Raw genomic sequence first — 26,483 nt, 5'->3', positions numbered from 1 at the left:
AAGGCTGAAGAACAGAGACAAATAGAGGAAGTCAAGGAAATAAGTGAATGTAAGTAAGTGAGTTAAAGGTTTGACTTGTTTTTTTATTTCCTTTTCTCTTTTTTATCTGTTTTTTGGTTTTTGGATGTGTATTGTTTTTCTTTTTTTCATTTTTGATTGTTCTTTTTTTTCTTTTTTTTCTGTAACCTTTAAAATCTTAATAAAAATTTATTTAAAAAAAAGAAGAACAGAGACAAATGGAGACAGCATGTAAAGAGCTACAAAAGAATGCAAGTGGAATTAGTTAATTGAAAGGTGTGGGTCTTTTGAAAGGCAGCTAGCCTATACTGTAGAGACGGTTTCATCAGAAAAAAACTAGGGATAATCTTATATTACGCTGTGTTTATTTATTTATATTATGCCCCGCAGCTTGTGTTTAATATACACCAGCAGACTGAGAGGACCCGGCCCACAGCCTGGCCTTCTTAATATAGAAATGGTTCGAAACTGAATCGAAGATTTGGTTTGATAGAGGAGGATCAACTGATCCGCGCAGGCTTCCAGGCCCCTTCCATATCCTCTTTCTATAATTAGCGCGCCCTCCGGCCCCCAGAACAGGAAGGGAAAGGAAGAGCCGCGAGACGGACAAGGGCAGCGAGGGGGGCGAGAGGCGCCGGGGAGAGAGCGCTCGCCCTCGCCTCCTTCCCTTCTTCCCCGGGCGCCCCTCTCCAAAGGCGCACGGCCTCTCCAAAGGCGCACGGCCTCTCCAAAGGCGCACGGCGCACGGCCTCTCCAAAGGCGCACGGCGTCCCCTCGCTCTCCCGCGGAACCCTCTCGCGCGTCTCATTGCCAAGGGGGAAAAGGAAAGAGCGAAAAGCCCCTTTGTCCCGTCTCCCACCCCCGATCCCAGACTCACCCGCCACCGGCGAAGGTTTGCGCAGCACCGCCCATCGGCTCTTCCACTGCGGAGACAGAAAGAGAGACAAGGCGTTGGTGGCGGGGAGCGGCGCGCCTTCCCTCGCCCCTCTCCCGCGCCCAGCCCCTCCGGCAGGCAGCCCCCCCCCCGCCCGACCCCCCCAGCCCCCAGGGAGAAAACGCAGGCCGCGGCGGGCCGGGGGAGCTTGGCGCCGGACACCTTTTTGCCGTCTCTCCACTTGAGCGGGCCCTCCACCACCACCGCGGAATCCGTCATCTTCAGTCATGATTTCCGACAGCTGCTGCCGGCTGGGCTGAGCTGCTGCGGGGGTCACTTTCAAAATAGCTGCGAGTGGGAGCAGGCGGGGCGGAGGCGAGCGAGCCGAGAGAAGAAAGGGGAGCGCGCCGGAGGGAGGCGGCCGGAGAGCCCGACGGGGCGGCAGGGCTGGTGGCGTGGGGGCACCTGGGTCGAGCCCCAAACGGGCGCCACCTCCTCCTCCCCGCCAGCGAAGAAGGGATCAGGAATAGGGGGAGGGGGGAAGAAAGATCGACGTCGCGATCGACTGCCCCTGGGAAACCTGCCCCCCAAGGGGCTCGCCTCCCCCGGGGGACTCGCCCTTGCAAGGAGCACCCTGCTTGCTGCCTCGCCTTCTCTCTGGCTTGATCTCATGGTTCATAAAGGATCAAAAGTTACAGGCGAGCAGTGAAGCTATCAGGTCTACAATACCGAAAACAAGTAGAAGCCCCAAAGGATTTCTCCAAATTGAACGGGCAGTAAAATGGAAAACACAGTTCAACATAAGCAAGTGTAAAGTGATGCACTGAGGGGAACCCTCCCCCCCAAAAACCCTAAATGCACATAAAGTGGTACCTCGGCTTAAGAACTTAATTCATTCCGGAGGTCTGTTCTTATCCTGAAACTGTTCTTAACCTGAAGCACCACTTTAGCTAATGGAGCCTCCTCCTGCTGCTGCCGCGCCGCCAAAGCACAATTTCTGTTCTCATCCTGAAGCAAAGTTCTTAACCCAAGGTACGATTTCTGGGTTAGCGGAGTCTGTAACCTGAAGCATCTGTAACCTGAGGTACCAGGTACATATGTGCTGAATAGAACTGATAGTGACTGACCATTAATAAGATACTGAGATTGTAGTGAGTAGCTTTAAGAGAAGGAAGCCTTTGATCCTAAACCCCTGATGCCTTGCAGCTACACTAATTAGTAGGAAAGGCTTTGGGAGTAAACCGTGAGGAAAAATCTGTACCTGCTGGCTTGTGGGACATCTTTGGGAGTAAATCCTACACAGATCTGGAGTGGAGTCCCTAGGCTCCTTCCGGCAATTCCTTCAGCCAAACTAGTTCCAAACGTATTGCTCTTGCTTTCCTTTGGACCACATCAGCGAGGTGAAGAGGGAGGTCTTGTTGCCCAGGACCTCCAGACACGCTGCCCAGGCTTGTACTCCAAAGCGTTGATAGCTTGAAGATGTTGGCCCAGGATGTGGCAAATGTGAAAAAAGCAAATTCCATGCTAGGAATCTTTAGGAATGGGATTGAAAATAAAATCGACTGTCATAAATGCTGAACTCTATGGTGTGACCATACTGTTTTACCTCAAAAATAATATTGTAGAGTGGGGAAAACTCCCAAGATGACCAAGGGGATGGTGCAACTGCCCTTAGAAGAAAGGTTGCAACATTTGTAGCTTTTTAATTTAGATAAAAGGTAAGAAGCGTGCACGATTCTTTACAGGCCCCTTTTACGCAGGGGTTGAGTTCTGAGCATAGCTGTCAACTTTTCCCTTTTCTTAAGAGGAATCCTATTCGGAATAAGGGAATTTCCCTTTAAAAAAAGGGAAACGTTGACAGCTATGGTTCTGAGGCACCGTGCACATCAGGACGCATGTAAGCCTGCCCCGTCCCACTTGTGGTGCGTCAGGGGTCGCATGCATGCCAATTGTGCACAAGTGGGTAGTTTCCTGTTATGGAGAAAGTGGACAGAGAAATATTTCCTGTTGCATGGTACTAGAACTTGGGGTCATTCAATGAAGTGGGCTGTTGTTAAGGCTGATCAATGGCTCGTAAAACTAGCATTTGCTCTCATGAGACGAAGCAATGGCCACCAACTTGAATGGCTTTAAGAGAGGATCAGACAAATCCAGGGAGGACAAGGCTGTTGGGCTATTAGCCACAGTGGTTCTGCCTTCACTGCCCTTGGTGCCTTTGAATGCCGGTTTCTGGGAGACGCAGGAGACTGTGGTGGTTGCACCCCGTGTCTGCTTATGGGCTTCCCACGGGCCTCTGCCCGGCCACTGCGAGACGAGGATGCTGGAGGAGATTGGAGCCTTGGCCTAACCTGCTGACTCTTAAGAATAAGAATAAGAATCTTTATTGTCATTGCCCCCTCTCGGGGACAATGAAAATTACTTGGCTGCTCCATCCACCCAGGTAGGGCACTCCACACAAAATCAAAACAACTATAAAAACACTAATTAAAACAATACAGTATAATACAGCAAGGAAGATTAGATGACTTTCAAAGTCCAGGTTTCCCATTCAGGGCGGAGATCGCTCTGGAGAAGAAGCTGTTCTTGAGACGGCTCGTTCTTGTCTTCATTGTCCTGTATCTCCGTCCCGACGGCAGGAGCTCGAAGAGACAGTGACCAGGATGTGGTGGATCTTTTACTATGTCCAGTGCCTTCCTATGGCACCTTGTGGCATAAATCTGCTCTAAGGTGGAGAGTGGGCAGCCAACAATGCTCTCTGCTGCCTTCACAACTCTGCACAACCCCTCAACTAGAGCCAGGGCTTTTTCGGCTGCGGCTCCAACCTGGTGGAACGCTCTGTCACAAGAGACAAGGGCCCTGCAGGACTTGACATCTTTCCGCAGGGCCTGCAAGACAGAGCTGTTCCACCTGGCATTTGGTCAGGGCGCAGCCTGACCCCCTCCTCTGGCAATCTTTACAAAACTTTAGTTTATGGTTGCCATCAATTTTGATTTTAATTCATTTTTATAATGTTTTATAATGTCATACTGTTTTAGTGTTGTTAGCCGCCCTGAGCCCGGCTTCGGCTGGGGAGGGCGGGATATAAATAAAATTTATTATTATTATTATTATTATTATTATTATTATTATTATTATTATTATTATTATCATCCTGTCCTGGGTAGTACAGCTTCCGTACCACACACATAAGCCATAAGTGAGCACGCTCTCAATGGCACAGTGATAGAAGGCAAGCAGCAGTTTCTGTGGAAGATGGTTTTTCCTTAGGATTCTCAAAAAGTACAGTCTCTGCTGCGCCTTCTTCACAAGCCCCCTTGTGTTGACACTCCAGGACAGATCCTCTTGTAATTCAATACCCAAAAATCTGAACGTTGTTACCCTCTCCACACAGACCCCATCAATCAAAAGTGGCTGGACATTGCTCTTCTGTCTCCTGAAGTCCACCACAAGCTCCTTTCTCTTCCTTGTATTTATGAGCAAGTTGTTAGCTTTGCACCACCCTTCGGAGTAGATAGGTAGCCGTGTTGGTCTGCCATAGTCAAAACAAAATAAAAAAATTCCTTCCAGTAGCACCTTAAAGACCAACTAAGTTAGTTATTGGTATGAGCTTTCGTGTGCATGCACACTTCTTCAGATACGTTTTGTTCAGCTATAGTTTTGTGCAGTCTTTCAAAACCAAAACGCAACGACAAAATTAGCCCTCAGTTTGAGAATAAATGTGTGCGATGTGGCGATTCCTGTCATTATTTTCGAAACACGTGCGTCGAAAGGGGCTCATTTTATTTAGGAGCTTTGTGGGCGGGGGGGTGGAGTGCGCGAGGCAAGCGCGTTTTTCCGCCTTTCCTCTCAAAACTCGGGCCAAGGACTGAACTTCCCACCAGGCCTCACGCGTCGGGGCCTCCGAGCGGCGGGCGGGGAGGGGCATGGTGGGAGTTGTAGTCTCTCGAAAACTGCCGCCTCCCGCCACGCCAGCTCGTCGGGCCAGCTCGTCGGGCCCCGTGATTGACAGCCCGCCTCGGCCAGTGGCCGACGGGGCCGTAGTCAAGGCGGGCCCGGCGGGCATCACCCTGGCAACGGAGTCGGGGCGAGAGCTGGCTCCTCTGAGGGAGGCCTGCTTGGGTGGTCTCCCGGCCCCTCGGCGAGGGGGCGAGAGAGGTGAGAGGAAAAGAGAGAGACCCCCCTTTGCCCCCCCAGCAGCTCCGACCCCCCCCTCCCGGCGCTGGGATTCCTGGAGGGCGGCGGGTGAACAATGGGCGGGGTGGGGGGGGGGGCGCCGAGCGAGTTGTTGTCGAAGTTAAGGCGCTAGTTCTCTGTGTGGAGCCTGGACGGGCTCCGCCGAGAGCAACAAGTTCTGGGTCCGGCGGGCCCTTTCCCCTCCGCTTGCTGTCGGCCCTCTTCGGCGGGGGCTTTGTCTGGGGCTGCGACCGGGGGGGGGGGGCGCCAGGTAGTGCCTGCGGGGGGCGCGGCTCTGGCCCCGAAGCCGCGTCCCAGGTGCGACTTTTGCTGGGCTCTCGGCTGCCTTGTGCTTCCGAGGCAGGAGGGGCGGTTGCCACAATAGAGGCAAGTGTGTGCAGCGAGTGGATCCTCCTCGTAGGATCTTGGAATGGGAGCTCCGCTGCTTGTGCATGCAAGGCGGCCCAAGTTTATTCCTGCCTGTTCGTTTAAAACACTTTTTATCCCGCTCTTCAGCCAGAAAGAGCTTCCGAAGCAGCAGCTCACAAGTTACCTACCAGCAGTGGCGTAGCGTGGGTTGTCAGCACCTGGGGCAAGGCAAGTAATTTGCACCCCCTAACCCATGGATTCTGGGACGCAGGTGGCGCTGTGGGTTAAAGCCTCAGCACCTAGGGCTTGCCGATCGAAAGGTCGGCGGTTCGAATCCCTGCGGCGGGGTGCGCTCCCGCTGCTCGGTCCCAGCGCCTGCCAACCTAGCAGTTCGAAAGCACCTCCGGGTGCAAGTAGATAAATAGGGACCGCTTACCAGCGGGAAGGTAAACGGCGTTTCCGTGTGCGGCTCTGGCTCTGGCTCTGGCTCTGGCCAGAGCAGCAATGTCACGCTGGCCACGTGACCCGGAAGTGTCTCCGGACAGCGCTGGCCCCCGGCCTCTTAAGTGAGATGGGCGCACAACCTCAGAGTCTGTCAAGACTGGCCCGTACGGGCAGGGGTACCTTTACCTTTACCTTTAACCCATGGATTTGCGCCCCCTAACCCATGGATTTGCGCCCCCTAACCCGTGGATTTGCGCCCCCTAACCCTAACCCCCAGATGTTGCACCCGGTGTGGCCAGACCCCCCTGCACCCCCCACGCTACGCCACTGCCTACCAGTAATGAGTTTGCAGGTGGTGGCAGATTATTCAGAGCACAATGAAATCCCAAGAAGAGTTTGAAGAGCTTTGAAAGGATCCCACTCTGAACTAGGTGGAATGGACAGGTGCGGATCCTATGCCAATGAGAGCTTGCTGGGATAACAAAGTTCGCTTCGCCTAAAGGGTGTGAAAATGGAAAGGGGATATTGGCTAATGATAGGAGGTACATTTTTAAATGGCAAGACATGCTTTCGAAGAAGGATACCAGTCATATGTCTCCTGTAATGAAGTTGGAGGACTCAAAATGCACTGCATATGGGTCTGCCTTTAGGCAGTTTTGAAATTTCAACTAACACAGGATGCAACTATCTAGAGACTCGTCAGGTGGTCAGAACATGGTACACCAGTATTGTACCAGTTGGTTGCCTGTATGCTTCTGGGTGCTGCTACTAACTTCTAAAGTTGTACAGTAAATTGCTTGAAGTAAAGTGATTTCAAGGACCACCTGCACCCACACGAACCTGCTTGGGCCTTGAGATCGGTATTTGCAACCCTTCTCACTGATATACCTGTAAGACCTGTTAAATAGACAGGCTGGCAGGCCCTTCACAATGTGCCCCATCGCAGCGAAATTAACATTTCTGATATCTCACTTCTGTCCTGAGGGCATTAAGAATATATTCTTAGTGTGAACCAGATAGTTTTCTTTACATCTTATATGTCTCTTCCTCCATGCTCCCTTTTCCAGTCTGTTGCAGACCTTAGGACTAACTCTAGCTTGTTGATACTATTGCGGTAATGTTTTGGCTACATAAGTGCAAACACTTAAAAAACCCCTGATATTTCTGTTGGAGCGTGGTGCTGATATTGCCAGTGTTACAAGTTTGATCCCTGTATGGGACAGCTGCATATTCCTGTATTGTAGGGGGTTGGATTAGATTATCCTCAGGGTCCCCTCCGACTCTACAATTCTGTGATTCTGTGATACCATGAAATAGTATCTCATTATTTTTAGTTAATTACGGGATCTGATGTTGGATTATAACTCTTGGGTTTTTAATTGTGTTTTATTTATTTTTTTAAATAATATTTATTCAAAGTTTAAGAATTACAAAAAGAAGAAAAGAAAAATACAAAATACAAAAAAAACACAACATCAAAAAAGAAAATACTCTCACTTAGAAAAAAGCAAAGAAAAACAAATTAAACCTTTACAAAACTTTCTTCCTTAACTTATTTCCTTGACTTCCTCGCACCTCCCATTTTTGTATTCTAGTTCAAATCGTTATTTCTGCAAATCCTTCCAACCTTATTTTCATTTAAATAATTTATTTTAAAAACCACTTTTACTTTATGCAATCTTAACTCTCATCGAAACCTATATATCAATACTTATTCTTAAGACATTTCTCTAAGGTCGAAAAAGATTCCCTTTCACGAATTTCCCAACTCTCATAAAAAACAAAAAACAAAAAAAGCAAATTATATTGTATACCCATTGAGTTTCCCATTTCCATACCACCCATACCCCCTTCCCCATTTCAGTCCCCACCATAACTCCATCAACTCAAAAAGCCATTAGCCCGGCGATCTTACATCTGAGGCTCTTAAGTTTCTCTCATGTCCCCTCTGCCAGTTTTTTTGATAATCCTTAATATTGAAAACCAAATCTCGGGGAAGCTCCAACCCAGCAGCATCCACATTCCTTCCAGCCAAACCTCCGTGCTTAAAAGTAAGGCCTATGGGGTATTCCAAATCTTGTTTCATTCTCCCTTCAAATCCAAATGTCCCCAAAACTCCAACTTCCAACTGAATCAAGTTTATAATCCTAGGGTCATCTGGTCTCCACGTAAGGAGATCTCTCCATCTTTCACTTTCCAATTCAGGCCAAGCTTCCATCTTCAGAGTCTTCAAAAAATTATTTCCCCTTGTTGCCATCATGTCAGACCTCAAATTACCGCTCTCCTTTCGCACCTGCAGGGTTACGGCTCCCCCTTTCTTCTCTTCAAAGACAACATAATTCTCCTTCTCAAATTCCCGTTTGTTCGGTTGAATAAAATTCCTGTGCCGAGTTCTTATCAAGTTCAATGATAGCACTCACTCTTGTGTCCAAAGTTGTAACATTTGTAGTCAAAACACCAATTTAACCTTGCAATTTTCCCAAGAGAAAGAATGTCCTATTCAATTCAAACTGGATTTTCTTTCCAACAGCCATTCTCTGCAATATTCCAAAGCTCCCTCTAGGGGAATTTAGGTTTCTTTTTACTCCATTCAGCACAGATCCAAAAGTCCAGTTAAATTGTAACAGTCCTTCCTTCTTTTCAAAAGCAAGCTTGTAGCAAATGTAGGCAACAGAAACAAAGTCCTCTTTTTGCATCTTGACAGCTAGCTTGACAGCTGTCAAATTGTTCTATAGTTCATCAACGGGCTCTCACGGACCACTCCCGGGTCCGGGGGGGGGTGGCACATCAATTCCCAAATTTAGTTCTTTTCCTGCAGGCTCCCCTGCTTCCAAATAAAATTTCTTATTGTATCAATCCATAGAATTAAAATCCTTTAAGAAAAAAGGGGGAAAAAACTCTCCACGACCTTAGTTGACAGGTTCTTTGCTTTAAATTATTTACAGAAAGGGGAGGCGGACTTCCTGTTTGGACCTTCCCCGATCGTACCGAATTTAAAAATATTTTTTAAAGATCCAATTTCCGTACTACTCACGGGTTGTTGTTTGAAATCCGAATGTCCACAAAAAGAAGTCAGCGCTCTCCGGCAACGGCTGTGCGGCTTCACTCCGCGAAAATAGCAATCAATTCGAGACACCGCGCCACTCACCCCGCGTCACTTCGGAGCCCCCGAAAAGGGGTTTCCGTGTGAGTAGGGGGGGCGCTCCTGGTGTGAGCCGAATCCCACGTTCCCAGGCTTCCTCCGCCTGGGGTTTTTGGAGGGTCTCCGCCTTTGCCGCGGCGGCAAGACCCGATTTTAGCGGAGTGGGTTCCTCTGGATCAGAGGAATTCCGCCATTGCCGATGGCGCTAACCCGGAAGTCTCGGTTTTTAATTGTGTTTTAAATAATTTAATTGTTTTTAGGGGTTGCTTGATTGGACTTAGATTTTTCTAACTTCTATTTTAAGTTATGGCATTTTATTTGATGTTAAGGATTTACATTTTCATATTAGCCACATTGGGAGGGCTTTCCCCCCTAAAATAGCTCCACTAATAAAATAAAAGTTGGTGTTAGGAAAGTACCACAATGTCACTGTTTCAATCTTTGGTGTACCCATGTTTAGAATATGGTGTGCAGTTCTCTGGCCACATTTTGAAAAAGGATGTTGTAGATATGGATCAACTTCCACCATTGAGCAATGTGAAGAAGTCACTGTGGGCAGCATATTACAGTCAAGCCAACATGTTCCATTTTTTCATGCTTAACTAATGTAGTTTGAGTGACATACAGCATAGTATAAAACAAACAAATCAACAAAGCATAAATTCCAAAATACATTTCTAAACAACAGCTTTAAAACCATCCTAATAAAAAAAAAAAAAACCCAGAGAATCCAGCAGCAAACAAACATTGCATAAAATTACTATTGGATATTAGAGGGATTAAAAGGGTCAGATTAGAAGGCTTGTGATAATAGAAATGAATTTGCCTGGCACTAAAATATTATTAAAATAGGATGTAGGTGAGCCTCTCTGGGGAGAGCATTGTACAAGCAAGGAACCAGTGCTGAGAAGGCCCTCTCTCTTTTAACTGCCTTATCTCAGTTTGAGGGAGTATGCAGAGAAGCCCTCTGCTGATGATAACAGCGCCCAGAGAGGTACCCATGGGAAGGGGTGAGCCATTAGATACTGAGGTCCCAGGCTGCGGAGAAGCAGGGGGATTGGTCATGTAAGTTGCTAGGGGGAAGAGGTGTGCCAGAAGGGTTATTTCACCCAAGCAGGAACCAAGCTGTCAAAGCTGGTCCTACCTTTAGGTGGTGTAAGGCAGCTGTTTCAGGCAGCAGACTCCTGGCTAATTCCCCTAAGTCCCTGGCTATAACCTTCAGTTGGAGGACAGAGCTCTGTGTGAGCTGCAAGGAACCCACACTGAACCCAGGAGACTTCAGGTATTGCTTTCCGGCTCTGGATTTAATCTGAGACAGAGAAAAGAAAGGGGAGGGACTCCTGTCCCATCCCAAGCGTGGTTTCACCAACATCTCTTTAACCAAGTAGTACACATGGAAAGAGTAGAAGTGTCCTCCATAATGTTAGTTTGAATGTAACTAAATTGCTCCATGCTTGCTTGACATGCAGTTCCATTGAGCCAAATGGAACTTCTTTCCAAGAATGAAAGATTGCAGCCACTGTTATAGAATAAAATGGGGGACAAGATGATTAGAATTTTGAGGCTTTGAACAACAGATCCATGATCACAATAAAAATGTCAGCAAATGGATGAATTAGGAAGTGTGAAAAGGTGTGAAATCTGAGTCTGCAGTACAGTATTTCTGGTCCTGTAAGCTCTGCTGTGTGCTAACAAGCCAGCACTATACAGTACTAGAAAAATGTGACTTTTAAAGTTAAGGCTTTCAGTAGTGAGGCTCAATGCAATTTCTTGGAAGGATTGTTTTATATTTCGTGCTTTAAGTTCTTTGTATCTGCCTTTACAAAAGTGAATATCAGAATAAAAGGATCTGGTCTTTTAGGAACTGTCACAATTAACACTGTGGAACAAAATGAACAGAAGAAAGCCAGCCGTTTCATGGGCTTCTTGCTGAGAGTGAACTTGGCAGATGTTAGGTACTTGGGGAAGTAGTAGATGTGTCACTAATAAATAGTAGAGTTTGTGCTGGGTGCTTCTTTTGCTTAGGAGAGTTTGTACCTAGGTCAGCCTCCTTACGTTACTACCACGTATCTGAACAACAACAGCAACAAAAGTAGGAATAGCAGATATATTTAAACAGTATTTTTCCCTCTATAGGCTTCACTGGATAAAGACATGAAAATTCCTTGCCTGCATCCCAGGAAACATTAACACTGCATTGCACAGACTTTCTTTTCCAAGAAATACCAGCATGTACAGACCAGGAGAGAAAGTGAAACGTCGGATGCGTATGCATGGTCCCAGCATAAGAAGTGTTGAAGTTGCTAGAGGAAGAGCTGGATATGGATTTACCCTTTCTGGTCAGGCTCCCTGTGTTCTTAGTTGCGTTTTAAAAGGTAGTCCTGCTGATTATGTGGGACTTAAAGCAGGAGACAAAATATTTGCTATAAATGAAATCAATGTGAAAAAGGCATCCCATGAAGATGTGGTGAAGCTAATAGGCAAATGCTCTGGGGTTTTGCACATGGTCATTGCTGAAGGGGTTGGCCACGCAGACTCTGGCTCAAGCGATGAAGAAGTTGGGTTTTGTGATGGGAAGGGGTGGCTGAAGCCAAAGCCCGATTCCAAAGGATTGGGTATAAACAGAGCAGAGAAGGTTGTAGAAGAAATGCAATCTGGTGGAATTTTCAACATGATCTTTGAAAATCCTAACATTTCTGCTGGTAATCTGCAGACGACGACCAGAAAGCAAATGCTGGTCCATGAAACTGCTCCTGTTAAATTAGAAATAGGACCTGAAAATAACAACCCAGATATTCCCTGTAATGAGGAACTGCCCAAAGCCTTGAATGATGATTCCGTTTTTAGAATTGGAGTGGAAAACCAGGAATATTTTGGATTAGATGCAAGTATTTTAAATGTAGCAATGGTTGTAGGCTACCTAGGATCAATTGAACTTCCATCTTCAAGTTCAAATCTGGAATATGATAGTTTGCAGGCTATTCGTGGATGTATGCGACGTCTTCGAGCAGAACAAAAAATCCATTCTTTGGTTATAATGAAGATTATGCATGACTCTATTCAACTCTGCAGTAATAAATCTGGTGTGATTGCAGAATATCCTGCAGAGAAGCTGGCATTTAGTGCTGTATGCCCTGATGACAGAAGATTCTTTGGGTTAGTTACCATGCAAACCATTGATGATGGAAGTTTGGCTCAGGAAGATGAAGCAGTTTTGAGGACCTCATGCCATGTGTTTATGGTGGATCCAGAGCTTTTTCACCATAAAATTCACCAGGGCATTGCACGACGTTTTGGATTGGAATGCACAGCAGATCCAGACACTAATGGCTGCCTAGAATTTCCAGTGTCATCTCTCCCAGTTCTTCAGTTTGTCTCCGTTTTGTACAGGGATATGGGAGAATTGATTGAGGGAGTTCGGGCAAGGGCCTTTCTTGATGGAGATGCAGATGGGCAACAGAATAACAGTATGAGCAGTAATAGTGATAGTGGTATTGGAAATTTTAACCAAGAAGAGAAAAGTAATAGAGTTTTGGTAGTTGAGCTAGGTGCTAACTCAAGTAAACATGCTCTTAATAGTGCACAAGACAGTGCAGTAGGTAGAAGTCAGGCTATTTCCCATTGGGCATTTGGTCATGAACAAGAAGGAAACTCTGCATTAGAAGCAATGTTTCAGAATGATAAATCTCAAAATGTAAGTAAATTCTTAGCTCCTTCAGCTCGCACTGAAGTTCCACTAGTTCCTCCCCAAAGCTCAGTTACATCATGCAAGAAAAATTCTGTGAACATTTCCAATCAAAGATGGTTGCCGGTTCATGTATTAAAAGATTGGCAACATGGATGTGTAAGTGACCAAGAGTCATACACAGATTCTACGGACGGTTGGTCAAGTGTCAACTGTGGTACTCTTCCTCCTCCCATGAGTAAAATTCCTGCTGACAGATACAGAGTTAATGGCAGCTTTGGGCAGCCTCATCTAATGTCTCAAAATAATGAATTGACTAAAAAAGGGTTTCATATACAAAACACATTTGACTCTCAACACAATGTCAGAAAGGCCAAAGAAGATAAAAAGGTAAGAATGTTCATGTAACACTTGTTAGAAAATGCTTTGAAAGCAGTGCTGTTAGAGAATGGGGGGAATATAATAAAGGAGCTGCTGTCTTCTGTTCTTTCCCCCTTGTCTGTAATTATTATCAGTACCATGCAAAAGAAATTGTACTTACAGATAATAGGAATGTTGAATAATAATATTGCACTGCATCTGTAGGGTGGAGGATTGGAATGTGATTTATGAGCAGCAAAGAATTTTTAGTGTCACCCATGGAAAATTAGACATAATAAGTCTGTTCTTTAATTTCTTTGTAGTACTGTATTTGCCCGCACTATATCAAATGGTCAAAGTTTTGGGGTTTATATGTATAATTAAACCATGTAACGTGCAAACCTCTTGTGAGATGAAACTAGAAAACCTCTGTAAAATATGCTTGCAAAAGAACTTGGGCTGGTACAGCCACAATGGAGCTGATCTTTTCATAACAGTTAAATCAACTCCAGGTGTTGCACACAGATGCAGAATGACAAGACTGCACAAAATACATTGAAAGAATGTATGGGCAGCAACTTTATTAAACCATTAAAGAATGTGCAGCAGGGTAAACTTGGGAGTTTTCAGTACAGACTGAAAAATGGCATTGTAAAGGCTATTGAGTGATTGGGGCAAGGTTAGAAGTATGCATACGCCACCCCAGCTCAGGGCCTATGAGCCCATATGGTTTTCAGTCGTTGCAGCTAACCTGTTCAAAGTGTGATCTGAGAGGCTTTATAAAGGCCTCATTTTTCAGCCTTCTAAGCTTTGGGTAGGTGATGTGGCGATTCCACAAGAGATTTTCTGTCCCTATTCTCCCAAGCGGAATAGCACCGAGAGACGGGTCTGAGGAAAGGATGCTCAGCAGTGTTCCCCTCTCTAATCCTGTGCCATAACTGTCATCTGAAAGATATTCACGATCATTCCAGGAATGCTGCTGTGGTGGGGAATATGTAGCATCCACTACTACCAGGTTCCACCTCAGGTCCTATTAACCTTTTCCCTGGCTCTGGCAATGCACTTTGAGTCCTTGGCACATCTCAGAACCACCCTTTTCAACATAGCAGTCAACCAGCCATCTCAGTCTAGATATGCTTTAATCTGTTGGCAATGGGATGTGCCAGTTCTCATCCCCAAGTCATTTGCACCTGAGCGAACCAAAAGATTTTGAGAAAGTGGGAAGGCCTTCAAGTAATGAAAGAGGACAGGAAGCAGGCAATCCCACAACATGCTTCTTACTTTGTGCCCGTCTGTCTTGTTAATTGAGCATATTCCATACTGTGATCCAGGAAGAGCTCCCAGAATGACTTGCCCCACAAAGTTCCTGTAGCCCCACAAAATAATTTGTTTGGGGGCATTAGGCTCATATGCTTAAACCTCTAATAAAATATTAAGTACTGAGGTGCATCGTAAAGAGAGTCAGACCAGCCCACAATTAGAAAAATAAACAGTCAAATTTGACATAGGGACAGGGAAGGGACCTGTACTGCCAACTAACACAAATGAAAAACAAAACAAAAGAACACCTGGCCTTGAACCCATTGTGTCAGCAAGATTTACTGCTGGCCTATTACCCACTAAAATAAAACGTCTCACAGTGTTAACATTCCTAAATGCCTGAAATTGCAACCTGCTAACCATTTGAATTAAAGGAGTGCCAGATATCCCCCTTTCATGGGACTATTCGTCTCCTTCAAAATTAGGGGCAGGATATTCTTCAACTTTCATGGCAGCAGGCAAATTTTAAGATTTTGCGGGGAGGAGTCTTGCCTTTAAATATGAGATGGCTCATAGTTTTTCTTGCATTTTAAAAAATATTGGACAGAATGCCCTGGAAAGGATACTACATTATGATATAATGCCCTTCCCAAGGACATCTTGGAAGGGGATCAAAGCTGGCTGCCAGAAACTGCCAACTGAATGAAGCAGCAGTAAATCTTTTTTCTTTTTTTAAGTCCTTGCTTCTTACTTAAAGTTAAAACACACACACACACCATTCTTTAAAATTGCCTGCGATCTTTGGTGGTATTTGTCCTCCCCACCCCCACCCCCACCCCAAATAACATTCAAAATTGGAAAGGGCCAGGATAGATCAGTTGGTAGAGCATGAGATGCTTAATTCCAGGGTTGTGGGTTCAAGCCCCACGTTGGGCAAAAGATTCTTGCATTGCAGAGAGTTGGACTAGATGACCCTTGTGGTCCCTTCCAAGCCTATGATTCTATGAAAATTTAGCTTCAATACAGCAAAAATTTGAATGATATGGTAATAAGTGTCCAAGAATTTAGGCATGTATTTTGCTCCAATCATAAGCCTGCAGGGAGGTCAATATTGCTAAAAACAATTATGATTCAGAACTGGTTTCACATCAAAGGCACTGCACCAGCATTCCTGAAAAGAGGTGCTGGAATATTGTCCTGAGGTCTTCATGCCTATATCTTGCTGCAATTGCACAGAAGCCGTGGACAGCAGTTAAGGCCAGACAAAATAGATGTTCCGCTCTCCTGTTCCATCTTAGAGAACTGTAGTTTCATAGAGACAGCCTTCTCCTGAACAGCCAGATCCCAAAAATTATGTCATCTGCCAAAACTGTTGAATCCAGAATGAACCAGAAGCTTTCTAATACAGAAGGATCCAGTATGTTCTAACTGCAGCTGCTTGAAAAAGATAAAGAACAAATATTTAAAAGACAAGTGTTGCCAAGAGCAGGTCCAGAGAAACAGGACTCCCACTATTAAATGAGGAACTTTATAGGGTTACTCTTCCAGTATCCTCCATACCCTAAAGGCCCCACAATTGTCTGTATACCCAACTGCCCCTGGCATGTATTATTTGTTTAGAATACTTATACCACACTTTATAGACTTGGAAAGCTCTAAAGGCCAATACTTATAGGAACAGTCCTAGGTATGGTTGCATCAAGTGTCTTACAAGTATTAGAAAACTTAAGGAATTAGCAAAATGCCCTAGCATAAACTGCCCTAGTAAGAGGAGCCAAATATGGAATGCCTGGTTCTCATTGCACAGGCAGTTCCACCAAAACTCCAGTGTCCCACACTCTGTGCTCTCTGCACCGGCAACTTTGGCACCCTGTGTTGAATACAACATATGTCTCAGATGAACTTACAGTTCAGACAGCATATTGTCTGGGTACATATTGTTTCTCTGTGCCAATAATCTCAGTTCCTAACTCGAGTCCTAGCACCAAGCACATGCTGTATAGATTTGTTACTGCTCCAGATGTCCTTACTATGCAGCTCCAGTTCTGGGCTAGAGTACCTTCACAAAGACAATTTGGGTATATTATATTTATTTTTGTTGTTGTTGTTGTTGTTGTTGTTGTTTCTATACTGCCCTTCATCCGAGGATCACATTCCTCTTATTATTGGTACTGCTATTTTATTATTTATTATATTTCATCCAAAGATCACAGGGCAGTTCAAAGCATAAAAATACAAAATGAGAATATGAAATACATAATAAAAGAAAAATATACCAATAACGTCCCTCCCACAAACATATTTAAAAGGCCATAGAATGTTAATCAGCCCAAGCCTGGTAATCAAGAATCATTTTTTGCCAGGTACCTAAAGACATGTAATGAAAGCACCAGGCAAGCCTCCCTGTGGAGAGCATTCCGCAAATGGGGAGCCACTGCAGAAAAGGCCCCGTTCTTGTGTTGCCACCCTCCGGACCTCTCACGGAAGAATTATTGTTTTATTTATTATTAATTAAATTTGTATACCACCCTTTACCATCCCTTTGAATCTACAGGAGATTGGGGAATCTGTGCACAAGGCACACAGTGTGGGGACTTTATCTCTTTTGTTGGCACTACTGCCGCTTGCCACCAACTGGAGGCACTCTGTACATTACCCAACAGGGAGTATAGACCAGCTTTCAGTTGCTGACCACCTTTTTTGAGCACAGAGAACTCTAAGGGTTCTTTGCTCACTAAGGTTACTACCGGTCCCAGAGGTGTCCCTCACATTGTATTGCCTCTACATCCCATGGTGAAGCAATATTCATACAGAACATGGTTATTCACAGAACAGTTGGTTGCACCCTCCTCCTTCTCTAGAGCATCTCCCTTATTTAGTTCACCTTCAGGTGAACTCCATGAGTGAACTTTTACACAATCTTTGTACCTAGTCTAACTTTGTCAGTGTCTGTCTCCATAAACATACGTACTGAGGAATGCAGCACTGTTCTCTTGATTTAACACAGCTTGCATCCTGTTGACTATCTGAGTGTGTACACCATCGGGCAGGAGGTTCCTTCTGCCTCGTGCATTAGTAGGAGTGGAGGGACCAGTCCTATGAATTAGGACAAATTATTGTTATGTCTTACCTCTATAGACAATTTGACAGTGGCTGTTAAGGACCATGTACACCTGCACACTCTGCACGAAAATCATTCACCTTATTACACATATGTTGGGAGTATGCCCTGCATATGTCCCTCAATAAATGTACCTGGCTAGCTGTCTTATGGTACCTGTCATGCAGCCCAGCTTCCCTGGGTCCTAGACTATGAAGGGAAGGATGATTCAGCTAAAACAATGTGTCTCCTTTCTGTTCACCCACCATTAGTCTCTCACTGCTTCCATGTGAAATATTTTATTTCCATCACTGCATTCAGACACTGACCCAAAGCTTTCACAGCCTCTCCTGATTCAGATGTTATGGAGAAGTAAAACTGTGTATCATCAGTGTATTGGTGACATCTTCCTCCAAAACTCCGAATGATCATTCAAAATGGCTTCATATAGATATTAAGTAGCACTGGGGAGAGAATAATGTCTTGCGGAACACTCACCCAGAGCATATGAAGTACAGGGGAATCCCCACTTACACAGGGATTCCGTTCCCGCACACTGCATGTGTCACTGGGATCTGCACAAGTGTGAATTCCTCCATTCCTCCCCCTCCCCCTTTCAGCACTGAAAACACACGTGTCAGCAGGAGCTCACATGCGAGTGGGGAGACACCTGTAGTGCAGTCCTTTGAAAAGCAGAAAAGGAAGTAATATTTAGCAGATTTTTTAGTATATTATTTTCATTGATACAGAATTCCCAAGGAGAGGGTGTATTTATATACAGTGGTACCTCAGGTTACATGCCCTTCAGGTTACAGACGCTTCAGGTTACAGACTCCGCTAACCCAGAAATAGTACCTCGGATTAAGAACTTTGCTTCAGGATAAGAACAGAAATCGTGCTCCGGCAGCAGCGGGAGGTCCCATTAGCTAAAGTGGTGCTTCAGGTTAAGTACGGACCTCCAGAACGAATTAAGTACTTAACCTGAGGTACCACTGTATATTCATAGAAAGTAGAGTGGGGAAGCTTTTGCAGCCAGAACCTGCAGGTTGTCTTCTTTGGGCTGCATGTTAGTGATGGGTAAGTTCAGAGACAAACATGGATAGGCATAAAGCCAGAGCCAAAAGTGGGCAGGGCAGCAGATATGACTCTTATCGTTGTACAGTAGACTACAAACCAGTCATGCAAAAGTCAGCAGTTTCTAGATGCACGTCCATGCGCATGCGCGCATGCATGCATGCACACACACACACCCCTCTTTATTCTGCAAACAAGAGGCATTATCACAGTTCAAGAGCACATTCCAGCCATGTTAAAACACTTGAGGAAGCACAGAACTGTTGAGACGTGTCACTCGGGGCAAATTCTAGATAGGAGGACACTTTTAGCCTCTGGGCCAGGCCTGCAGTTCCTCGCCTCAATATATAATACTGTTGCATGTTCATTTACAAATATTTTTCGTGTTTTATTTCAAGATGGTTGTGCCTCATGGGGCCTCCGTTGTAGGACTACTGTATTTTATCTTATTTGGAAGTGAGGCATAGTTGAGTTTTGGAGGCTGAATATACTTTTGGGGGAAAGGATTGTTTTGGAGGAAAGGTTCATTTTATAAATGCTTGTCTTTTAAAAAATGATTTGCTTGCTCCAGCTGTTTTCTGCAATACATGTTAACGACATCATTTTTTCTGATTTCCCCTCCTCCCCATGTTCCACTTTTATCCTTCCATATTCTTTTCAGGTTACTTTTGAGGATTGGAGATCAACATTCTTTAGGAAATGTTTAGAAATCAATGTTTATACACCTTATCTGTTGAATACTGTACTAAACTGGGCTGTTCATATCCTATTAAAGGAAATTCCAGGCATATTAAAATCTCAGTTTACTAGTTATCCATTGTTGTAAACAAAATCTGCCCTTTTTCCCTTATGGGGTATCCAAGAGCCCTTAGAGTGGGTTCCCTATCGGTAGGAGAAAATAACAGAGGCCAGCCAGAGAATATTGAGAAGCAAAGCAGCTAGTAAGCCTGATCTTTATTAAAACTGTTGCAACAGGGTGCTCCCCCCACACGCAGGAGGGCCCACAACCAGGATGTGCCAGCCCTTATGTAGACTTTTGAAATTGCCCACCCTCAAACTCAAGACCATCACCCCAATACATCATACATACATCACAGAAAGAGGTGGTGTCTCCAGCAAATTCCTGTCTGGCAGAAAACCTGTTAATGGTCACTGATTGGATCACCCTGCAGCCTGGCCATTCTTTTGTAATGATAAATACTTAGTTCCTGAGCCAGGTCACAGACTCACCCTATTCACACCTTAAATGTGCCCTTAAGGCAGGATTTGTGAGCACATAGACAATGGGGGGGTTCATTTCCTCCCCCCTTGCAGAGAAACATTTGGTCAGTTTGGGAGAGTCAAAATGGTTTCAAGACTGTCTTCCTGTACTGTTTCAGTTATATGGTTTATATATTTATGTATGTGTTTGCCTTGTACATTTAATTTATATACTGTATTTGAGACCTTAAATTCTTATAACACCATAACTAGAATTTCTTCTTCTCTCTGCTTATGCCCTAAGTTTCTTACTGCCTTTTCTCTTAAGAATACTTCTCCTTTCTCTTATAATCATACAGTCTTCAATGTTTCTCAGGGCCAGATTAAACAAGATACCATTCATGCAATTATCAATTGAGTGAATGGTTTTTAAAGGTAAATAGGAGGCACAGGGGGGCTGAATCTAAACTGGGACCCTGGTGGGTGAGGCACGGGAATTTCACATATTCCCCTCCACCCCGCTGTAGCATATTAGGACCCACACACCTAATGTTGGCAGTGGAAAACTTCCAATTTTATGCAAATGGGAGTTCTCACCCCACAAGACAAAAAACATGCACAGCACCAGAGCCCAGACCTAGACTTGTGCCTGCTATTTAGTTTTTCGAAAATCACTCAATTGCTAATTGTGTGAATGGTGTCTCTTGTCGTTTTACTCTAAGTCTCTCCCCTAGATTTTTAACTGCAGTATTACTTGGGGAATGAATCAACTCCTAGGAGTCTTCCTGGGCTAGCAACAGCTGCATCAAAGAATGTACTTCTTTCCTTTCCTTTTGGTCCCTTTGGCCAGTAAGTACCCCAAGCTGACATATTTTAGGCGCTGTGGGTTAAACCACAGAGCCTAGGACTTGCTGATCAGAAGGTCGGTGGTTCGAATCCCCGTGACGGGGTGAGCTCCCATTGCTCGGTCCCTGCTCCTGCCAACTTAGCAGTCCAAAGGCACGTCAAAGTGCAAGTAGATAAATAGGTACCGCTCGGCGGGAAGGTAAATGGCGTTTCCATGCACTGCTCTGGTTCGCCAGAATGGCTTAGTCATGCTGGCCACATGACCTGGAAGCTGTACAACGGCCCCCTTGGCCAATAAAGTGAGATGAGCGCCACAGCCCCAAAGTTGGCCATGACTGGACCTAATGATCAGAGGTCCCTTTACCTTTACTATTACTTGAGGAATGAATCAACTCCTAGGAGTCTTCCTGGGCTAACAACAGCTGCATCAAAGAATGGACTTCTTTCCTTTCCTTTTGGTCCCTTTAGCCAGTAAGTACCGCAAGCTGACATATTTGAGATTAGCAGAAACCACACAAAAAGCAATTTGCAACTTTAAAAAGTTACGTAAATTAAAAATCAAAGGTTTTAATGAGATACAGATTTCTAGCATCAGAGCAGAGACAAAATTAAAAGTGATATAAGTGTATTCTCTCCCCCAACTTCAAACTTCCTTCCCACAACTGTAAAAAGACTAGGGTCTATACTCTTCACTGTCTTCCTTCTTTAGCTTATTTCCAGGAATTGAATCTTGTTGTGTCTAGACTAGAGCAGGGGTCGGCAACCTGCGGCCCATTGGCCACAAGCAACCCACGGGGGTTGTTTAAACAGTCCACGAGCTGCCTCCAAACTGAGCTGCCCGCTCGGCGAGTCCCCGCATGCTGCGCTAAACCGGAAATCATGTCTGCGCGTCTGGCCCACAGAACGATCTCTGCGAGGTAAACCTTTGCCAACCCCTGGTCTAGAGGACCTTTGGACCTCCATTCAGAGCAAGGATCTGAGCCACCCATGAACACAGCTCTGCTCTGAGACATCAAACAGATTTATCCTCCCAAGTAGATCTCTTAAGTATGTGGAGGAGGAGGAGTTTGGACTTGTTATCCCACCTTTCACTCCCCTTAAGGAGTCTCAAAGCGGCTAACAATCTCCTTTCCCTTCCTCCCCCACAACTAACACTCTGTGAGGTGAGTGAGGCTGAAAGACTTCAGAGAAGTGTGACTAGCCCAAGGCCACCCAGCAGCTGTATGTGGAGGAGCGGGGAAGCGAACCCAGTTCACCAGATTACGAGTCCACCGCTCTTAACCACTACACCACACTGACTTAATGTCCTTTTAACTTCATCACCTTTAGTCACATAAAACTTGATAATTTGCTGGGAGCATGTAAGGTCAAGTCAGTCTTTACATGTACAACCCCTCCTCTCATGTAAAGATATCACAGCAAATGTCAGGCTGGTATAGGTTAATCTCTGAGCCTAAACAGAATGTAAAACAGAATGTAAAACAAAACTTTACCAACAATGCATGATAGCCATCTTCAAATATCTGAAGGGCTGTCCCATGGAAGATGGAGCAAGCTTGTTTTCTCCTGCTCTGGATGGTAGGACTCAAACCAATGGCTTCATGTTACATGGAAGGAAATTGTGACTAAACATTAGGAAGAACTTTCTGATGGTAAGTTCTGTTTGACAATGGAATGGACGACTTCCTCAGAAAGTGATGGACTCTCCTTCCTTGGAGGTTTTTAAGCAGAGGTTGGATGAAGAATTTGACTAACCAGGGTAGAGCTCTACTATATAAGAAACATGTTGTTGTTGAAAAAGCAGCCTCTGCAATGTGTAGAACAATATAACCTATGTCTGGAAGTCATTATTATGCGAAGCATTTCTCTCCCTGTCAGGGGCAGTCAGTAATGCGCAGTGGAGGTGGGGTAATGGACAGCATGATTAGTCAGGGCATGGGTAAGTTGTGCTAGACATTATGCAGGAGTGAGGAAGGATGAAGATAAGTTGCTATTTTCAGCCGTCACCACATGTTCCTTAGAACATGTAGTTCTGCCCTCAGAAATTAATGCATAGCAACCCAATATTAGAACAGTTTTTCTAGATGTTATTTAAAAATAGAACAAAATCCTACAATTAAAAAAGGTTACATTAAATTGCATGGCGCTAAACAGAATTCCAGCTGCTACTAATTTTGCTTTATAAAAAGCTTCTCTCCCCCCCCCCTCTCTCTTTACTAAAAGGACAGTCTCCAAAGCAAAGTGAGCAGAGCTCTTGAAGATTGAAGACACTATAATTATGCAAAAGAAGAAACTGATAGTATTATGCAGATTTGTTAACATTGTCCTTGCATCACAAGTGACTTTGGTTTATTTCAGCAAACATCAGCTGTTCATTAAAAAAACCCAACCCTTAAATGCATATATGCCATGTGAGCTTATATGCATATATGCCAACTTATTTCAGTGAATGGTTGTATCTTGCTTTTCCTTCCAACAGGAAGCCTATTGCACTTAATAACAAAAAAATGCAATACTTTTTTTTAAAAAAGGAAGCATTGTATGAAATATTCTAACAATAAAAATGGTGCACTAATCAGTACAATATTTAAGAGGGGGAATTAACCATTAAATAATAAACAGCAGACATTTGAAGAAAAAGTCTAAGCAGGAACCCTTTTGGAATTACCCTTCGGTAATGACATGCTGGCATCAACCACCTCCGCAGTTTTCTAGCACTGCTTGGAGTGCATTCATACATATTCATACACCCCCCCACCCCACCCCCATATATATATATATATATATGGTTTTTATTCCATTCTGTCTTAATTCCCTTTTTCTGTCTGCATACTGCAGTGAAATCTCTTCCTGTTGACCCATCAGAGCTCTTTGCTCATCCTTCTCTCTGCTAACTCACCCTCTCTTTTCTGTCTACATCCATGCACACTCTTCTTTTTGCCCAACAGCAACTCTGCACTCCTAACTGACGGCTCCTCTCCTTCCGCATTCATACTTGTGGGTTTTCTTTAGACAGACCTATAGGCCTGTTTCCTTCACTGAATCAAAAGCAGCCCAAGCAAGAAGTCTGTAGTCCCTGTTAACTGCAGTAACAAATTTAAGTAGTTTAAGGCACCAGTTGAACTACGGTTACAGGCAGCCACTGGAGAAAGTGTGAGGCAGTGGCTTTACATCTACCTAGCAGTAACCGGCACCAGTTTTCAACCTAAAGCAAACAGATGTAACTCCTGACCTGAGGAACAGGCTGCATGACTTATGTGTTGGAATAATGGCAGCAAAACTACAACCAAAGAAGTCAAGGGAGCGAGATGCAGGATACAAGACTGTTGGTGTTGTATAGAGTGTCTTCAGTAGCCAGACAGTGGATCTAAAGCAAATACAAGACCAGGAAACTACAGGGCAAAGTGTTTATTCAGAGAACATACTGGCTGCTTTTGGAAATGCCACAGTTAAATGAAAGGGTACAGGAATAGCTTACAGCACAGCTGGGTGTAATTAAGAAGTTCTCCCGTTCTACATCACAGAGAAAGAGGATCCACGAATGCTAGGCAGTGTACTTCATTCTGAATCTCATCAGGTGAGTTTATGATGTTGCATTACAAGCACCCTCCAGCAAAGATAATGTTTCCAAACTATATCTAGATATTTTTGAGGGGCTTTGATAATTTCCCAACACTCAGTGTATCTGCTTGGTTCCATCTGTGACCCCAAAGATCCAAGGATATAGGAAAATATATGCAATGCTACCAAATCTTAAGGCTACTTTTTAAAGGCTGGAGGCTGATAGAGTTGTTATCAAAGTGTGGAAACCCAAACCCTACCTAAGTCAATGACATGGTAATCAGAGAGTAAAAAAAATAACTGTATAGTCATAGCAAAACAAAGCTAAGGGGCACCATTTCCGTTGCTTGCAATTCAGGATTCCCTCATCTTTACCCCTACCCCACAAAAGGCCAAATCAGCTAGAAATAAACTATTCATGATACTGGATGAGAAAGATGCTAAGTGACAGTGGACAAATAGCCTTCAGAAGTCCACATGTTTATTTACCCATGGAGATGCTCCTCCAACAAACTCCCTTTTGGAATAAAGTCTGCAAGTGTTCTAGCAGAAAAACGAGTGTTATTAAGTGTACACATCATAGCAGATGACATGATAATCGCATCAGCTGCCAAAGAACATGCTGCCATTCTAAAGGAAGCATTGGGCAGAGCTGATCAGAAAGGAGGAAAACTCAACAAGAAACAGTACAATGCCTGAATCACAATGTCAAATATATGGAGTTAAACCAAGTGAAAGCAAGACAGAAGGCATCTGCTTACAGAAGATTCTCAGTACTAATCAGTAACTAGCATAAACTAAATAAGTTTAGCCTAACAGCACAACCGCTGAAAAATAATGTCATCTGCCAATGGGGACCAAAATATGAAGGCTCAAGCAAAACCTTACCACAGCTCCAAGGGATAACACAGCTGATACTATGACCTGGCAGAGCAACTTGAAGTACAGACACATCTAAGGATGGTCTAGGTGCATGTCACTTCCAGAAGAGGGAATCCATAAAGCCTGTTCATCTCTATTGCATCAGCTGAAAACAGTCGCAGGAGACTCATTCAAGAGGTTCATAATTTAATAGAACCACTTTCTCCATTGAGGTCCTGTGAGGTCGAGATCTCCTGCAATGATTTTGCAGTTTTTTGCAGATAAAATCACTCAAATTCAGAAAGAGGTTGACTCTACCATGGTAGCAGAGCTGGGCTGGGTGAGTGCCCATGCTCTGTCTGGTCAAGTTGTATGGGACCGATTTCAGCTTGTTACCTCTGAAGAAGTGGTCAGGCTGCTTGGATGAGTGTAACCAACCACCTGTTTGCTTGATCCTTGCCCGTCCTGGCAAGCGAGCCAGGCTTGGCTTGGCAAAGGGCTCCATCGGGTAGTGAATGCTGCCCTCTGTGAGGGAGTCTTTCCAGAACCCACAAAAGCAAGTCTGCTGTTTCGTGTACAGACTTTTCTGTAACCAAACTACCTCAAATACAGCCTTAGCTTCTACTGGATTTGATTATTGGCATCCCATGGAAAATTGAAAAATCATATGACCTCTATGCTAACATGCTTAACTAGAAAGCATAGTCAAATGCTTACATTAGCTGGTAATTTTTAATTTTTGTGAACCTGCAGGCAACCAAGAAACAGATTCACAATGGCATTGCTGGAAGAGTATCCAAAGGATGTTGGCCTTAGTCTAGTCAATGAACTCTTTCACTTCCATCTGTGCAAACTTACCCTGTGGAAAAAGAAAGTTTCAGCCACCAATATATGTATCAAATAATATTACAGGAGAAAATTTGGACAGGTTTTCCAAATGTGGAAACAATTTTCAGATTGTTTGTGTGTTTAACAATTACAAACTGTACTGATGAAAGATTATTTTCTAGACTAAGAAGGATATAGCATGATCTATGGTCAACAATGTCCCAAGATCATAGCTGTCAACCTTCCCTTTTTTTGTGGGAAATTCCCTTATTCCAGCGCCATTTCCCGCTGCTTCCCGCTGCTATCCTGGATTGTTAGATATCCCGTAGGCTGTCCCCGGGACAGGTGAGGCTGCTGATCCCTTATTTTCAAATCTGAAAGTTGACAGCTATGCCCAAGATTGGTTGTGTGATCTAAGCATTCTCTGCACAGAAAATGATAAACTGCGACTCACTGATTTTAGTGATATAATTGATAGGTTGGCATCTAAAAAAGCTTGAAAGAAACTGTTGCATATAGTGTAATGTTACAGCTATGATTCCCCTATGAATGTTCTGTGTGAATGTCTTCATTAATTCCATACTTTTGTAAACTTACTAAAGTTTATAAATTTAGAAACAATATTTTCATGAATGCTCAAATTTCAGCAATGTTCTGTTTCCAGAAGAGAATGGGGTTTTGTTTCTCA

The 26,483-nt window shown here is 44.3% G+C and overlaps 2 protein-coding genes across 7 annotated transcripts in view; one reads left to right on the top strand and one right to left on the bottom strand.

Annotated features, from left to right (window-relative positions):
• The window catches only part of DOK7 (docking protein 7), a 39,240-nt gene extending 37,514 nt beyond the window's left edge, over window positions 1–1,726 (bottom strand). For 2 of the 3 annotated variants that reach the window (XM_079991573.1, XM_079991572.1), the window contains exons 1-2: window positions 1,115–1,726; window positions 896–941 (exon numbers count right to left, since the gene is read on the bottom strand). In XM_079991573.1, the coding sequence (XP_079847699.1) occupies window positions 896–941; window positions 1,115–1,171 (103 nt within the window). In that variant the 5' untranslated portion in view covers window positions 1,172–1,726. The remainder of the gene's footprint in view (window positions 1–895; window positions 942–1,114) is intronic. The other variant, XM_079991571.1, reaches the window with a different exon arrangement.
• A 3,053-nt stretch (window positions 1,727–4,779) lies between these two features.
• RGS12 (regulator of G protein signaling 12) overlaps window positions 4,780–26,483 on the top strand; it is an 89,587-nt gene continuing 67,883 nt past the window's right edge. The window contains exons 1-2 of one of the 4 annotated variants that reach the window (XM_079991495.1): window positions 4,780–5,047; window positions 11,157–13,095. In XM_079991495.1, coding sequence (XP_079847621.1) covers window positions 11,251–13,095 — 1,845 coding nt within the window. In that variant the 5' untranslated portion in view covers window positions 4,780–5,047; window positions 11,157–11,250. Of the gene's footprint in view, window positions 5,048–6,222; window positions 6,323–11,156; window positions 13,096–26,483 lie in introns of those variants that run through there. The other 3 variants (XM_079991494.1, XM_079991492.1, XM_079991493.1) reach the window with 3 other exon arrangements.

This window comes from Podarcis cretensis (genome assembly GCF_951804945.1).
Source record: "Podarcis cretensis genome assembly, chromosome: 9".
Lineage (NCBI taxonomy): Eukaryota > Metazoa > Chordata > Lepidosauria > Squamata > Lacertidae > Podarcis > Podarcis cretensis.
The sequence above is the reverse complement of the archived record's forward strand: the minus strand, read 5'-3'. Positions and strand labels throughout refer to the sequence as shown.